We start from the raw sequence: 18,722 nt of genomic DNA on the forward strand, positions 1-18,722 counted from the left end.
GTGATTATGTAATTGCAGTCGATAATAGTAGCCTCCGTACTCATTCTGAATTTCTCATCATCGATCATTTTGCTTTTATATCGAATATAATTTTGCTATCATCACTAAGCGTTGGTTTGGCTCGCATTTCTAAGTTGACATTTCGCGCGAATAGAGGTCAAAATTTCGCCGTTGAAATTTATTTTTGAATAAAAGTCGCGAGCCTTTGATAGTAAGTAACATTAACTTTGTAAGTTTATAATATAAACTTTATACTGGATGCCCAATAATTAATATTAAATTGAATTCAAATTAATTTAAAATAATGTTCAAATAAGTATATGTATGTGTACGTATGATCAAGAGCTTACTTGAAAGCACATTTTATACAAAATTTGCACGTCAGTTTTATATACCCTGAACCGATTGTAAATTGGAAACCCATAAAGTCCATATATACATATATATATTTACAATGATATATATATATATATATATATATATATATATAAATATATATATATATATATATATATATATATATATATATATATATATGCGTCAGCCATCTATTTATGTATTTGTACATATAAATAGGCTTAATAAATATTCATAATACAGAAAAAACATTTTTATGAGATTTAAAAAATATAAAAGAAGCTAAAATTTTTGCAATTTACAAAAACGTTTTCCGCGGGATTTGAACTCGCACCCGAGCCGAATAGCATGTTCATGTCAAAATAAGTTAAATAAAGATCGCTGGTGCTTCTGCCTACAGCACCACCGCCTCGTTTCGAACAACAGTAGTTAAAACGAAATCACATTATTGTTATGACGCCACATAGCAAAGAAAAGCCAGTGTAGCAGCTGAAAATTCCAAAACAAGACAAATAAATCGCAACTGAGATTCTTAGAATATGCTAGAGTACGCATTTATGTGTACACACATACAAATGAGCGTTTGAGCGTGTTTAAGGCTAGAATGCTTGATGCTATTCGTGCGAACTTATATATGTACATATTTACATATATTTATTTCTTAAACTTATTGACAAAATCGGGAGTCAGCATAAAATTAAAAGGCCTAAACAAAGTACAGAAAATAATTACAATAGTATCACCAACCCGATGGGGGTATTTTATTTGCCAGTCCGGCCAGCTATGCCCACGTTTTACAGCCAAATATGGTCAGTGATACTACTGAGACTATGAAAAGAAAGTGTTAGAAAGAAAACTTGAAATAAAATTAAATATAGAAATATTAAGTATAGATAATATAATAATTAAAATAATTCTTAAGATAAAAAAATAATAAAAAAAGAGAGAAAAAAAAAATCAAAAACAAAGATTTAGTATAGAAAAAAAAAGGAAAGTACAGTCGACTCTTGTTATTTCAAACCTGCGTTATTTCGAGTCTCTCATTAATTCAAAGTTATCACTCAGTAATTCGAACTAAAAATCATTGATAAGACGCGGTAATTCGTACTCATATGGTTAAACACTTGACAATTCGAAATATTTTAAGAGTCCCTTGAATTTCGAAATAACGAGAGTCGACTGTATTAAAAGTTGTTGCAAGAATAGTTGAAATTGATAAAGAATAAGAAATAATAAATGAAAAGAGTAAAGGAAGAGCCAAAATAGAATAAAGGATAGGGTTGAGAAATCACTACACAACATTGGCAACGAAATGTATACATACATATGTATGGATTTGTGTATATGTATTTGAGGGCTATTTAAGAAGAAACAAATTTAAACTTATAAAATTATTCGACTAAGAAAAAGAAAAGTATTAAGTGCCATTCATTCAAGCTCGCACCTTCTATTTTATAAAAGAAAAAACTAAATATGTATGAAAAAAAAAAAACATCGAAGAGATAGAATTAAAATAGAATAACTTAATAACAGAGCGTCATCTGAAAAAGCTGCAGTAACGGCTAGAAAATCCAGAAATCAATCGAAATTCTAAGAATGTGAGAAAAGGCGCGCTTCTGTCTGTACGCATAGAATACACGATGAGTGTGTGCACATGTATAGGAAAATCGCGCTGATCTGCTGCTAGCTTGGAGCCGGTATTCAAAATATAATACAAATCAAAGTTGTATATATTTTATATGTAATTTGAAGGTCTTAGCTGCAATGATGTACTAGATATAAAAGGCAATAACTATCGATTATTTTCCAATTTTAATGGGATCATACCCTGTTTTTGTTGCGCACTAGATTTGAAAATTGCACTATATACTTTGGTTGATAGCGACTGCAACGTTCTTACATGTTTTTAATTTGGTTATTGTAAATAAAATAGAATTTTTTTATAACATGCACGGATTAAGTTTGTTTCTGAACTTCTATAACTACTTCCGGGTTTTGGGTTTGATAAAAAAAAAAACAAGTATAAAACCATATCTCGTACCTCGTATAGAGTCAATGGACCAAATTTATAAAATGTTAAGTATTCGATAGAATACAATGTAAATAATATACTGAAAGCTTAATTAAATTTCGTTAAATATATCAAAATTGAAAAAACAAAACAAGACGTGCAACAAGCATTGAGCATTTTTTCATATACTACAGAGGGACCCACGTTCAAACCCTTTTTCCCAAAGAGAATAATATTCGAAATATAATGTTGAGGTGCTCATTTTTATACCCTGAACCCATTTTCAATGGGAAATCAGGGTATAATGGTTTTGTTAAAAGTATGTAACAGGCAGAAGGAGGCGTGGCAGAGCCCAAAAACTATATACATATATTTTTAAACAGGGCGACGAGCTGAATCGATTTAGCTCTGTCCGTCTGTCCGTCGATATTACTACGAGATACCCTGAACCCTTCGAGCAACTGATATTATGTAAATATATATATATATATATATATATATATCTGGCTGTTACATACATATCAACAAAACCATTATACCCTGATTTCCCATTTTCAATGGGACTAGAGACTAGAGACTGCTTTGTAAACACATTCTAACCATATGATCACGCTCTGAAAGTTTCAGTAGGATAGTCCAACTACAAGAGAAATTATGCAACTAATAAATTCTCATAATATTGCCCACATTGCAGCGCAGCCCAAGCGCTGTCGTTGATAACTGCGCAGTCAGCGTGTGATTATACGTGCGTATGGATGCGTGTGTATGCATGTGTGCATAAAAGAAGTGCAGAATATCAGATTAGAGGGCTCAGGGTATCTTCTAGTCGAGCAGTCTCGACTGGAGCTTTCTTGTTTCACTTCGAACCAAGTTAAAGTTTGGGAACTAAATTGTGTTGTCAATCATTAATAATACAATATAATTTTGTTGTAGAAAATGTCTGGACGTGGAAACTTGCTGTCTTTATTTAATAAAAAGACGGAGACTAAAAAAAGTGCTCTATTTACTCAAGAGCATACCAATGACAGTGGATTAGATGCGGACCAGTCTAATTTGAGGGGAACCTATAAAAAAACGGCCCGGAACACTACAAGTGATCTTGCATCGACTTCTAACAGTTTTAGCATTTCAATTGGAAGGGGGCGTGCCAATTTATTGCATTCTATTAAAAAGGAAACAATAAAGTCGGGCCTTTCCTCATCGTTGGAAAAAGGAATTGCTTGTCAAGATCAAAACAAAATATGTAATTTAAATAGAAATATTAATGCTACTAGCGACGACACAAATAACCAAATTATTCTAAAAAATGGTTTATTTTATCCCAACACGATATACGGCAGCGAAGGTCAGTACAATGCATTTAAAGATTATGTATTCTCCTGTTTTACTTAATTAAAAAAGTACAATGTTTTTAACTATTATGTATTCTTCTTTTCTACTAAATTAAAATCATATAAAATTAATAACGATATTAATAATAAATATATAATATATTACTAATGTAATATAATAAACCCGCTGTGCACTACTGTCGCACATGAATTAATATACAGTCACTCACAAAAGTATTTGTCTCTAACGTCCCTTATATGTGCTCTATATACTCATTCACGAAAGGGAACGAGTATATTCTATCCGTATCGACCACCCTAGATCAAAAGCTATGGCGAATATATTTACGCCCACTAGGGCCGTGGCAAATTGGAACTGAAGATATAGTGATATTTAAAATTCTTCTATATTTTGGGCAATATTGATGTTAGGGGCTGAAAAATGATATATACACGTGGGCACCGGCGGTTACCCGTGGGTATGGCTGAAAAATCTAGTACCGGGTTGGGTGCGGGTTACGCCGCTCAACCCGTTTTACCCGAAAAAGCATATTTTGGAGACCGTCAAAAGCATGATGGTTGAAATTTATGTTATGCAAAATGATTCAAACAAAAACTTGACGAACCTGGCAAAAATGCAATTGACTTAGATATTGATAAATATTATGCCACACGGTATAATTCAAACTTGTCAATCTTAGATTTTTGGCAGGAGGCAACGGACCTTAAATTGTGGCAAAAATATTTTATGTATTCCGGTAAGCTGTGCAACAAGCGAACGAGTATTCTCCTCTTCTGGAAAAATTTTAAATGAAAGGCGAACAAGGCTTTTAAGCGCAAATCTTGATATGCTCCTTTTTATACATTAGACCCATTGAAAATGGGAAATCAGGGTATAATGGTTTTGTGAACAGGCAGAAGGAGGCGTGACAGACCCCATAAAGTATATATATTCTTGATCAGGGCACCAAGCTGATTCGTCCGTCTGTCCGTATGAATGCGACGATCTCATAAGATATTAGAGCTACAGACTTGAAATATCGTATATAGATTTTTTGTTCAGAAAACGATAACTTTTCCGTTATTTTGCTATCGATAATCTGTTATAAAGCTATAGTCGCCAAATAGTTTAAATAGAGAACCCAAATTTTAGACAGCAGTGAAATGAAAAGAATCATGAAATTGCAATGCCAATATGAACGAATACACTTGACTATGATGGTGTTTAGTTTTGTATTGATCTTTATTCTTCTGAGCCTGGGTTTATATACCCAGACTCATGCATAATTTCAACCATTAAATCTAGTGCGTCTATTGCTGAGTGTGTAAGGCTCAGCATTGGTCTATTACATATTCTTATCTTATCGCTGAGTTTGTAAGGCTCCGCGTGGGTCTATTAGCTATTCTTATCCTATCGCTGAGGTTGTAAGGCTCAGTGTTTGTCTCTTACATATCTGACTCTGGGGTTGCCTATTTATACAGTCCGTACATGTGACCCTTATCTTTTCCCAGCGCACTACCTGCTAGTCGTAGAGTGCGTCGGAGGCATGTATACGATCTTCGTATATTCATATGTTCATGTGTGAACACAATATGTGAAAGATATTTACTAAATTGACAGATATGAAATGACTCTCAAGTAATTAAATTGAACGCTTGGTAAATGGGCATCGGTTACGATGTTTTCTTATACATTCTTTATATATTGTGTTCCAGAAATTGCAATAGCAATTGAATAGTCCTTTGTTTTGCAGCGTCTATTGTATTGTATGTGCAACTGCTCTCCTAAATCTATGGTCTAACGCTTAAGATGGTAGTGTGCGCGCAGCATGTATTATGTGTTAAGCTCCAAGTTCAAGCCCGCAGCCAAATAGTGCTTATATTTATACGCTTTCATATCCTTCCCACAAATAATTATGAAGTCGTAAACAGCAAGTAAAAGAAATCGTCGCCGACCGATTTAAATTTTTCTGCACAACTGCTTTTGCGCACAATAGGGAAAGAATAGGGACACAAACAGTAAGTGAAAGTAACATGATGCTTAAGAATGCTTGAGCGTTGGCAGCGCACTGATTTTGTCGTGACATATTTTCACTGCTCGGGTCTCAAGCTACCGAGCTGAGCATATACGAAGTAGAGAATTTTTCAAAAATTCTAGTGAATTAATGCCTTTACGGTTTGGCATCTTTATACCCTGAACCCATTAAAATGGGAAATCAGGGTATTATGGTTTTGTTGAAATGTATGTAACAGGCAGAAGGAGGCGTGGCAGACCCCATAAAGTATATATATTCTTGATCAGGTCAACGAGCTGAGTTGATTTAGCCCTGTCCGCAGAAATACGCGAATAATTATTAAAATATCAATTCTTAGAAGCGTTCAAGAAGTTTTTGTCTATCACTCACTTATTCCCTTTTAGGGCTCCTCAATTTCGTTTTTATACCCTGAACCTATTGAAAATGGAAAATCAGGGTATAATAGTTGTAGTGTGACAAGTATGTAACAGGCAGAAGGGGTCATCGCAGGCCCCGTAAAGTATATATATTCTTGATCAGGGCGATGAGCTGAGTCGTAATAGCTATGTCCGCCTGTCCGTCCGTCCGTCCGTATGATCATCTAGATCTCAGAGGTTATAAGAGCTAGAAGCTGAAATTTGGCATGTAGACTCGTGTATACCATTCGCAGTACAAGTTTGACATATAGACATAGACTTGTGCTTGTGTGTACACACATAATTAACCATAATTAACTAAAAAAGATATTATTCAACAAATAAATTCTCATAATATTGCCCATGCGCAGTCGCTGCTTGCTGCGCAGTTAGCACAGTGCGGGCTTATACGTACCTGTGGATTCATGTGAATGTATGTGTGCTTAAAAGATGTGCACATCAGAATATCAGCTTGGAGGGTTCATTGTATTTCCTATTCGAGCAGTCTCGACTAAAGCACCTTTACTTGTTGTGTTTTGGAACTTTTCTGAAGATGACTAATTATTTTTTTTTCTTCCGCAGGTTCTCTGGTTAATCTGTCATGTAATTATATAGGTCTAAAGTCTGATCCGAAGAAGGGAGTCTATCTGTATGAAGTACGATTCAATCCTTCTGTTGATTCAATTTATCTAAGAATGAAGTACTTGAATGAACACAGTAAACAATTCGGAGGCATTAAAACCTTTGATGGAACAACCCTATACTTGCCGATTATGTTAGAAAGGGAATTGACAACTTTTATTTCAAAAGGCCCTTCCAACGAAGACATCGAAATTAGAATTTTATTCAAGAAAAGAGAGTCCCTTAAAAATTGTATACAATTATACAATATATTATTTGATCGAATCATGAAAACCCTAAATTATGTTAAATTCGATAGAAAGCAATTCGATCCCTCCCGTCCGAAAGTGATTCCAACAGCCAAGCTCGAAGTTTGGCCAGGTTACGTAACTGCTGTCGATGAATACGACGGTGGTTTAATGCTTTGCTGTGATGTATCCCATCGTTTGCTTTGTCAAAAAACGGTATTGGATATGCTAATAGAGATCTATCAACACTGCAAAGCCAACTATCAAGACAAAGCAAAAAAGTACTTGATTGGAAGTGTAATAATAACTCGCTATAATAATCGGACGTACAGAATTGACGATATATGCTTTTCTCAAAATCCGTATTCAGAATTTGAAACAAGAACTGGATTTTGCAGTTACATTGACTACTACAAAAATAACCATAATATAACAATTAAAGATGGCAAACAACCATTACTCATTAGCTTAAAGCAGTCAAGAAAAAATGACACCTCGAATAAAGGAAACGTACGATTTTGCTTAATTCCGGAACTTTGTTATCTTACCGGACTCCACGATGAAATTCGGGCCGACAAAAAACTAATGCGTGAGATTGCAACTGTCACCAATGTAACACCGAATAATCGTATGCTAGCGCTGGATAAATACTTTAAAAATGTCACAGAAAACGATGAGGCTCGAGAAATCCTTGAAAATTGGGGATTGTCACTACATAAAAACTACCATAATATAGTCGGTCGGAAAATAGATTCGGTACAAATTTATTTCGCAAAGCATTGTATTTCAGCCGGACATAATGCAGAATTTTCCAAAGATGCCGTAAGAAACGAATTGCTGGAAGTTATAAATTTAAACAGTTGGGTCTTGATTTATCACAAAAATGATTTAAAAGCTGCTAAATCATTTTTACATAATATGAAAAATTGCAGTGATGTCTTCGGAATGAACATATGTAAGCCGAATGTCATTATTTTAGAACATGATCGAATAGACACATATGTCGATGCTTTACGTCGAAACATTTGTGCTAAAACTCAAATAGTCGTGTGTATATGTCCCACTAGCAGAGATGACAGATATAGTGTTATTAAAAAAATATGCTGTTCTGAGATACCAGTCGCTTCACAGGTAATACATATGAATATGGTTAATTTTGTTTGAAAATAAATACAAAAGGTAAGGTATGGTAAATTAACAAAAAATAAATTCTATAAAATAGACATGAATCTATAATATAATAAATTTGGAGACTCCAGCTCTGAAGATTTAGGAGATATACTTTTAAAGTTAATTTTCGATATATATACATTACACACTATATCTCATGTATACAGGTTTTTTTTATTTTTCAACTTCAAACGCCCAGAAAACATGAAATTAAAAAAGTGAAAATGCTAAATTGTAGATTGAAAATGTACTTTTCCGATGACGTATGTATCAATATAATGGATTTAGTGTAACTAACAAAAATCAAAAAATCAAAAATCAATCGGAAAAAAAATTGGTTGTTAAATTAAACCCCGAATATTGAACTAACGCCAAATTTTGTGTGTTTTCGGTGTATGTACAATTTTTGTTAGTTACACTAAATCCACTATATTGATATATACATCACCGGAAAGGTAAGTTTTCAATCTACAATTTATCATTTTTACTTTTTTAATTTCAACGAAGATTTTATATTTTATGGGCCTTTAAAGTTGAAAAAGAAAAAATAAAAACCTAATACTAATGTTTCTCACTGTATATACTGTAGAGGATGTACATATATACATATATCCTCTACAGTATGTTTATCCCTTTTTCAATGGGTTATAAACATGTTTGACGCTTTGACATTAACTCGAAGAATAAAGCTAGCTTCGTAATTCCACAATTATATCATCATTAATAATTGGAAATCAGGGTATAATGTTTTTGTGAAAATTTATGTAGCAGAAGAAGGCGACAGACCCCACAACGTATATAAATCTATTCCTGATTAAGGCGACGATCTGAGTCGATTTAGCCCTGTCCGTATGTGTGAACGCGTCGATCTCAGATATAACACAGAGACAGAGACGCCGTATATTGCCCGCACAGATCGAGTTTGTTTCCATTAACCAATTGCCTTTCCGAAAATCAGTTTACAAATTTTGTACCCTACATCTTTAGAATTAATGTATTCAAATATTAAATATACATAGATTCATGTGTATTATATAGAATTTAAATTTTCCTTAATGGATCTCAGTAGCAAAGTAAGTGGCTAAAATAAATATTTGAAGAATAAATGAGCTTATTCCTTATCAGTTAAAACAACATACAACTTGCATATTAGCTTAAATGTTGCAGCTGCAAAATTTCTTTGAGTGCTGCTTAAAATAACCTTTGAATCACTGTAAGGTATGCAAAATAACTGGGACACTAAATTTTTCACTATAAAAATTGAACCAATCAAAAACAAGTAAGAAGGCTCCAGTCGAGACTGCTCGACTAGGAGATACCCTGAACCCTCCAAGCTGATATTCTAATCATTCTGCACTTCTTTTATGCACACATACATACACATGCACTTATAAGCACGCGCTCTGTAAACTGCGCAGTAAGCAGCGGCTGCGCTTGGGCTGCGCTGCAGTGTGGGCAATATTATGAAAATTTATTTGTTGAATAATTTCTTTTGTAGACCTTCGATCTTAATGAAACTTTCAGAGCGAAATCATATGGTAAATATGTGTGCACATTCCAAAGCACAAGTCTCTAGTATTTGAAATGCGTTTTTTACAAATTGGGGGAGAAGGGGGCGTGGTATCCAAAATCTGTAAATTACAAAATTTTTGTATCGGATAACTTTATATACAACGCAAATTTAAAGACTCCAGGTTTAAAAATGTTCAAATTAGGCTGAAAAATCAATGCCGATTTTTCGATTATTCGCGATAAAAAAGTTATCGGACGAGTTATCGAAAAAATAAAGCAAACTCGTACTGCCTATGGTATACACGAGTATGCATGCCAAATTTCAGCTCTCTAGCTCTTATATCTTCTGAGATCCTTTTGCTCATACGGACGGACGGACGGACAGACGGACAGGGCTATATCGACTCAGCTCGTCGTCCTGATCAAGAATATATATACTTTATGGGGTCTGCGATGATTCCTTCTGCCTGTTACATACTTTTCACAAAACCATTATACCCTGATTTCCCATTTTCAATGGGTTCAGGGTATAAAAAAAAAATTTCACAAAAGTATAATGCAATTTTAAAACGAAATAAGTCACTGGGGCAAATCCATACTTCGTATCTTAAAACATTAACAAATCAAGAAAAATCAATAGAATTCTGATTAAACTATACATTACTTAAAATAGTGCTCCCTTTGATCTTCAACACTTTCATAAGTCGCTTGGCATTCAATTAATGGGGTTTTAGAGCATTTGGATGTCAAATTTTTGCCATTCTTCAATAATGGCATTTTTATACCCTGAACCCATTTTCAATGGGAAATCAGGGTATAATGGTTTTGGTTTTATCGATAACTTGCCCCGTTATTTTGTTATCGATTAAAAACATTATCGAAAACCAGTAATAAATTTATATCTGCTACATCTTTAAAGCTAGACGACTCCAAATTTTTTATGTACTTATATGCATTTTATACAATTTCGATTTTTGTCAAAATTTACCCGCCATCTCTAATTCACCCCCTCACCCTCACATTTGTAAAAGGCGTATTTCAAATACTAGGGACGTGTGCTTTGGCAAATACATGCATATCTATGTTGTATTCATAATCTGAAAGTTTCTTGAAGATAGTCCGTCCACAAGAAAATATCAGTTGCTCGAAGGGTTCAGGGGATCTCGTAGTCGAGCAGTCTCGACTAGAGCTTTCATACTTGTTATACCCTGAACTCATTGAAAATGGGAAATCAGGGGATAATGGTTTTGTGAAAAGTATGTAACAGGCAGAAGGAATCATCGCAGACCCCATAAAGTATATATATTATTGATCAGGACGACGAGCTGAGTCGATATAGCCCTGTCCGTCGGTCCGTATGAGCAAAAGAATCTCAGAAGATATAAGAGCTAGAGAGCTGAAATTTGGTATGCATACTCGTGTATACCATAGGCAGTACAAGTTTATCATATTTTTTCGATAACTCATCCGTTAACTTTTTATCGAAAATAATCGAAAAATCGACATTGTTTTTTCAGCTTAATTTTAACACTTTTAGACCTGGAGACTTCAAATTTGCGTTGTATATAAAGTTAATGGAATGTAATTTACCGATTTTGGATACCACGCGCCCTTCGCCCCCAAGTTGTAAAAAACGTATTTCAAGTACTAGAGACTTTGCTTTGGAATGTACACACATTTTTACCATATGATAACGCTTTGAAAGTTTCATTAAGATCGTATGTCTACAAAAGAAATTATTCAACAAATAAATCTCATAATATTGCCCACACTGCAGCGCAGACCAAGCGGAGTCGCTGCTAGCTGCGCAGTTAGCAGAGCACGTGATTATGCGTGCGTGTGGATGCATGTGTATGCATGTGTGCATAAAAGAAGTGCAGGATGAGTAGAATATCAGCTTAGAAGGCTCAGGGTAGCTCCCAGTCGAGCAGTCTCGACTGGAGCCTTCTTACATGTTTTTATTTGTTTAAATAGTTTAAACACAATTCCTTATTAAAAGTTCAAATGGCATGTGGTTATCTAACCACAAATGTAAGCAAAGTAATTTGTCCCAGCAACTTTCTTAGGTTCAAAACTCAATTTAGGCTTCTAATAATGAACATATCGGGAAAACCTTGCGTAATTCTTTTGCTCAACGTTCAAGCACACTACAACCGAAAGATAACAAAGAATGTTTTTTTATGGAAAATATGTGTTAAGTGTTTGTCCGAGTAGTTTATTTCGCACACCTTATAGGTTTATCATATCTTACATACAAATAACCTCTTAAATTTATGAGTTTTGTGTGTCTACAAGCCGAACTCTTGCTTGTTCTTCGAACAGTTAGGCTGCACTCACATTTTCATATTGGATGAGATGTGATTTATCAAGTAAAGCTACCAACATAAATTATATATGTATATATCATAATAAAGTATTTCAATAATTTAATCAAGGTTATAAACTCAAGAACACTATTCAACGAAACAAAAAATCGATCAATTGTTCAAAAAATTATTTTACAAATAAATTGTAAAATTGGAGGATCATTGTGGACCGTAAAAATACCCTTCAAGAATGTAATGATCTGTGGAATAGACTCTTATCATGATCCGAATCAAAAGGGCAACTCTGTGGCTGGTATGTTTTTATAATTATGCTATAACTGAATTATTATGCCCATATTACCTAATTTATTATTATAGCACTTGTAGCTTCTTTAAACTCATCCTATACACATTGGTATAGCAAAGCTGTAATTCAATCTAAAAAGGAAGAACTTGTTAATGGACTTACATCATCTTTTGAAGCTGCTCTAGAGAGCTATAAGACCCGAAATGGTCAGCTTCCAGACAAAGTAATTATTTACAGGTATGAATGAAATATTTTATTTTTAATGGGAAATCAGCATATAATAGCTTTGTTGAAATGTGTGTAAGAGACGGAATGAGGCGTCGCAGACCCCATAAACTATATACATATATTCTTGATCAGGGCGACGAACTGAGTCAATTTAGCCCTGTCTGTCAGCATGAACGCAATTTTTTCGGCGTTATTGCAGCTAGAGACATGAAATTCGGTTCATATTCTGGGGTTGACCACCCAAGATCAAAAAGCTATGGCGGATATTTCTTATCTCCTACAGTTTTAAAGCTATAAAGCTATCTGAAGGTATAGTGATTTTTCAAAATCTGCTATATTTTAAGAACTATTGATACTAGAGATTTGAAATTTTACCGGTACGTTCTAGCCATAAATAATGTGTCTACGAAAATACTGTTTTTTATGTACACATGCTCGCAGAACTCTGCGTACACTTGCAAACAAAACCATATTTTTAAGTTTACATGTATATTGTATTTAATATAGAAGACTTAAGGCAATACTTCTATTTGTATAACAATTTTCATTTATTTATTAACATAATTATACCCTGAACCCATTTTCAATGGGAAATCAGGGTATAATGGTTTTGTTGAAATGTATGTAACAGGCAGAAGGAGGCGCGGCAGACCCCACGAAATATATATATACTTGATCAGGGCGACGAGCTGAGTTGATGTGGCCCTGTCCGTCTGTCCGTCCGTCCGTATGTCCGTATGTTTGAACGCGTCGATTTCCGAAGATATAAGAGTTAGAGACTTGAATTTTTTTTAATGACCGTATATACAGCGCGGATGTCAAGTTTGCTTTTAAAATTCGATAAATCATCCCGTTATGTTTTTAGCGAATAAAAACATTCAAGTTCAAGTCAGATGCCACTACAGCTAATTGTGAATGATCTTTCATTTTTTTAAATTTCTCAAATATTCGATATAATATGTAGATCATATGCTGAAAGTTTCATTAAATTCCATTCAGTCAAAAATTAATTAAAAATCATCAATTATTTGGCAAATCAACAAACTGCACGTGCGTTTGTTGATTTGCCAAATAATTGATGATTTTTAATTAATTTTTGACTGAATGGAATTTAATGAAACTTTCAGCTACTACAGCATCGTATACATACACATACATTCAAACTTCTTCTGGAACATTCTTTGAATCACATCAGCTGTTAGTTTGGTTTAATTTTGCTAGATGGCGCTGAAGCAGTGAATCTATTTGAGTTTTGCCAGCGCCGATTCCAAAAGTGAAGTGGCGTAGTGTGTTAGCTGCATAACGCTCGATCGAGAAGTCCCGGTTGGAATCCCGATCGAGCAACTAATGTTAATTTTTTTAATTGTTTCAAAATATTTTTATATTTTCATAAATGAGTTTTCTATTTAATTTATATTTTTAAATACACCGAAATTGAAATTTTAACCATACTAAATGTGCGTTTTTAAAAGTTTGGTTATTCCATCAGATTCTTAGAATCACATCGGCAGTTAGTTTGGTTTAGTTTTGCTAGATGGCGCTGCAGCAGTGAATCTATTTGAGTTTTGACGCTTGATCGAGAAGTCGCGGGTTCGAATCCCGAGCGGTGCAACTTATGTTAATTTTTTTAATTGGCTCAAAATATTTTTATATTTTATTAAGTGAGTTTTGTATTTTTCATTTATATTTTTAAATACATCGAAATTGAAATTTTAGCCATACTAAATGGGCATTTTTATTAGTTGGGTTCAGGGTAGTATCTTGTCGAGCACTCTCGACTAGAGTTTTCTTACTTGTTATGTTTTGATTTTATTATTAAAACTAAACCTAATATTAAAAAAAATTATAAACAAAAAAACATAACCAAAAAATGACACCTCAAAAGTCTGCGTACAGCGCTGGAATTCACGATCACCGTTAGTTTTTACATGTTTCTTTAATTCCTCTTCGCTGATTTGCGTAATTTGCTATCACTTTGAAAACAAATTTGGCGTTTCATCATGGAGCAAAAAGGGAAAAAGGAAAAGAAATATCGGTAGAAGTTCGTAAGCTTATATTAAAATATAGGTTAGAAGGCAAGTCCTATAATATAATATATAATTTTTTTTTAATATTAGGTTTAGTTTTAATAATAAAATCAAAACATAACTATGTTAATAAATAAATGAAAATTGTTATACAAAAAGTAGTATTGCCTGAAGTCTTCTATATTAAATACAATATACATGTAAACTTAAAAATATGGGTTTGTTTGCAAGTGTACGCAGAGTTCTGCGAGCAAGTGTATGTATGTAGAAACTCAATACATTGCAACTAAATTCCTCTTATATGCAAAAAAAACAAAATATATTTTCGCTTTAGTTTTATAGATTAAAAATCTTATCAAAAACCAGATAGTCTCCGAATGATTTTTGTTATATACGTATGGGGAACTGCCTGTCCTTCGTCTTTACGAAATACGCATATTTTAAAGATGTATACTTTCAGCTAACACATATGCTTACCGTTTGCTCGCTCTCTGGTTAATGTGACAGCCTCTCAGAAAATTTAATAACCATCAATAATTTTAAATTATTTTCAGAGATGGAGTTGGAGATGGTCAATTAAATTCGTGTGTCATGTACGAAATTCCGCAGTTCGAAAGAGTTTGCGGTAAAAATATGAAAATCACTTTTTTAGTAATTCAAAAACGAAATAATACTAGATATTTTTTGGTAAGTAAAAAAAATAAATGTCAATGAAATTTAAACAGGTAAGAGGGCTCTAATCGAGACTGCTCGTTGGGAGCCTGAATCCACCAAGCTGATATTCTAATCATTCTGCACTTCTTTTATGCACACATACATACAAATGCATCCCACATACGTATAAGTACGCACACTGCTAACTGCGCAGTAAGCGGCGACTGCGCTTGGGCTGAAAAGACAAAATCAATTTATTCTCGATCAAAAAAAATTGGATGAGTTATCGAAAAAATATGATAAACTTGTACAGCGTATGGTATACACAAGTATGTATATATATATATATATATATATTAAAGTATATATGTATATATATATACATATACATATTAGACGTCTGCATGATTACATTCATAACAAAGCCACATTGAGTACATTCGAATTGAGTAGAATATGAGTGAGTGAAAAGGACAGAATGAGACGAATGTGTATACTACTGTTTCGCGAGACGAACATGTTGTGTCTCATGCCGAATGACTGAGTATAACGAAAGAAGAGCAAAGTGAAATGAAAACTTCGAAAACATTCGAACTACTCAAGTAGTTCGAAGAATATTTTGTGTATTCATTTTGTGCTTTGAGAAATTGTGAGCAGACGTGTGAAATGGAAGCGGAAGCTGCAGGAAAAAATGTATGTATTTTTCGGCAAATACCAGTTTTTGTGTTTTGTTTTGTTTAAAGCTTGTGTTTTAGTTTTACTAACAAAATGTATAAAACAAGCTGCCAAATATTTTGTATTCCAGCCAGCAGCGCAGCTTCTGAGAGAACGTTTTCAATTGCAAGAAATTTAATTACAGAAAAGCGATGTTCAATAGCTTCCAACCCTGATAGCATTAATAAAATTATGTTTTTAAATTCGAATATTATTAATTAATTATTTGTAATAAATATATAAGTTAAAAATTCCACAACAAAAAACGCATTGCACACATATTTCTTTATTTTTCCCTCTTTCTTTTAACAGATAACACACACAGCAGAAAACAGCTGACAATATTCGAATGTATTCAATATACAACATTTAAAAGCTTCTGCTGCTCACTCACTCACTTCGTTTCTTTTCGGCTATATTTTTGTGCAGCCGAGAGAAACACGACTTCAGTCGCTCACTCATTCTCATTTCGTTTTGTACAAGTTTTCACTCAATTCAATGATGACTTTGTACAGTTGAATGTGCTTTTTTTGCCATTCATGCAGACGTCTAATACATATATACTTTAAGGGGTCTGCGATGATTTTCAGAAAACCATTATACCCTGATATCCCATTTCCCATTTCCAATAAGTTCAGGGTATAAAAGTCCAAATTTATGTTTAGAAATATGTATATTAAACTGGAAATATCCCGAAACAATTTTCCGTTGAAATATAAACCTAACTTCAACTCACATATTCGAGTCATGTCCGCCTGTCCATCTGTCCGATTTCAAAAGTTATAAGAGCTACAAAATTTAAAAATTTTGCAAGTCGCTATAAACATGAATACTTGAATGTATGAACTACATGAATCGACAACTATTCTCAAATTAATTAACTTTTTAAACGTATTTAAAGTGAGAATCTCCAATGGTTGCAATTAGTTTATAAATATATGCCACAATATATATGCCACCTATCATCTTTTGTTGTGAATGCGAATCGTGTTCATATTTTCCCAGTTGGTTGGAAGTTATTACAGTTGATCGTTTGTGGATGCAACAGAATTTTATTAATTAATATTGCGGAAGAGCATTAACTTTAGCTAACTATATTGGGTTAAGAACAATAAATTGACATATAAACTTCATACGTAAATACCATATAATCTTCATACGTAAATGAAGTGCAGAACGATTAGAATGTCAACTTTTCTAATGGTTATGGATTCAATTTATTAATTAATATAATTATAAATTTCCCAGTCAAAGGTCCTTCAAATTAAAACAATTTGGGAAGATTTATGATGCTCGTCGCGTATTTTGTAAATTGTGTGCTGGTCACCTTCAAAACTGTTTTGCACAAATAAAAATAAATATATTATTTTCATAGACTTATTGTTAAATAAGGATATATATCTTCTATTAAAAACTCTAACTTAGGCACTAGCAACATTCTAATAATGCCAGCTGAAATAATAAATTTAAACTTGCAGAATAACGAAAACACTTATGAAAATCCGTTGCCGGGGACAGTAGTTGATAAATACATCACTAGATCAGACATGTACGATTTCTTTTTGGTTTCACAATCAGTTCGCCAAGGTACAGTGAGCCCAACGCATTTCATTGTACTACGTGACGATGCTAATTATGGACCTGATATTATACAAAAATTAAGTTATAAACTATGTTACTTGTATTATAACTGGCCTGGAACAGTTCGGGTTCCTGCGTGTTGTATGGTAAGTTTTACGTTATTAGTGTCACCCAATTGCAAGTATATAACACAGAAATTAGAAATTAAATTAAATTAAAGATGTAGGAAACTCTACCAAGTTTAATTCGCATGGAATTCATTCTTAAGAAAAACAATATTCTTTACTGTTAATGTTATTTTACCTTTTTGTTATTTTTACTTAGGTTGACATACTCTATATAAGTTTTTAATGAATTCATGGTCTTCAAATTCTCGATTATTGATTTGCTTTGATATGTGGTTTCGTTTGCAATAATTATATATGTACATACCATTCATAGTAACTTTGCTGCCATACCTGACGTGATCTTCGATAATACATCCATTTACAATAGATTCCATACATCTATACATTAAAAAATTGTCTTTAATATAAGTCTGCTTAAAATATTTGAATCCCTCCTCTCAATCGGCCCTGAGTAAATTTTTTTTTTTTTTAAATCTATTAAGTCTTAATATCGCATTCAAACCTATTTTATAATCTATTATTTATAATCCAAATAATTTTGTTCTGTTTATTATTTTATTTATTTAGTACGCCCATAAGCTGGCATACTTGATTGGTCAAAGTGTTCAACGGGATATTGCAAGCAACTTATCGGAAAAACTTTTTTATTTATAAGAATGTAATGTCTTGCATAATAAAGATGAAATATTAAGATGAACACGTATAATAATGTATAATAACGCTTAATGAAATAAATAAAGGGAATATGAAATATATTTTAATGTTTATAAAACAAAAAAACAATAAAGGAGTTTTTTGAATCATTTATATTGCAATCATTTCTTTCACTACTACACTAAACTAAAATACTATAACAATATATGGGAAATTCTCTAGAGTCGGGATTTGCTTTCGCAAATTTTCGTAGCCCTTAAAAATGAGGAGCCGAGCAAATACGAAGTTGTTTGGGTCGCAATTAGAGGCCTGCACGAATACATTTGAAACGCTAAACGAGACACTCGGTACTTGATAGTGCTTGCTGTCTCACTGTCTTGTTTTTATACCCTGAACCCATTTTCAATGGGAAATCAGGGTATAATGGTTTTGTTGAAATGTA

The 18,722-nt window shown here is 33.3% G+C and overlaps 1 protein-coding gene across 1 annotated transcript; it reads left to right on the forward strand.

Annotated features, from left to right (window-relative positions):
- Positions 1-101: 101 nt before the first annotated feature.
- On the forward strand, positions 102-18,381 carry LOC26528010 (protein argonaute-3). The gene is made up of 8 exons (XM_044007515.1): positions 102-211; positions 3,302-3,713; positions 6,713-8,130; positions 12,117-12,300; positions 12,366-12,531; positions 15,104-15,236; positions 17,396-17,644; positions 18,194-18,381. The coding sequence occupies exons 2-8, from the start codon at positions 3,305-3,307 to the stop codon at positions 18,278-18,280; spliced, it is 2,646 nt and encodes an 881-aa protein (XP_043863450.1). The 5' UTR covers positions 102-211; positions 3,302-3,304; the 3' UTR covers positions 18,281-18,381.
- Positions 18,382-18,722: the final 341 nt, after the last annotated feature.

This window comes from Drosophila mojavensis, unplaced genomic scaffold, assembly GCF_018153725.1.
Source record: "Drosophila mojavensis isolate 15081-1352.22 unplaced genomic scaffold, ASM1815372v1 contig_108, whole genome shotgun sequence".
NCBI classification, from domain to species: Eukaryota; Metazoa; Arthropoda; class Insecta; order Diptera; family Drosophilidae; genus Drosophila; species Drosophila mojavensis.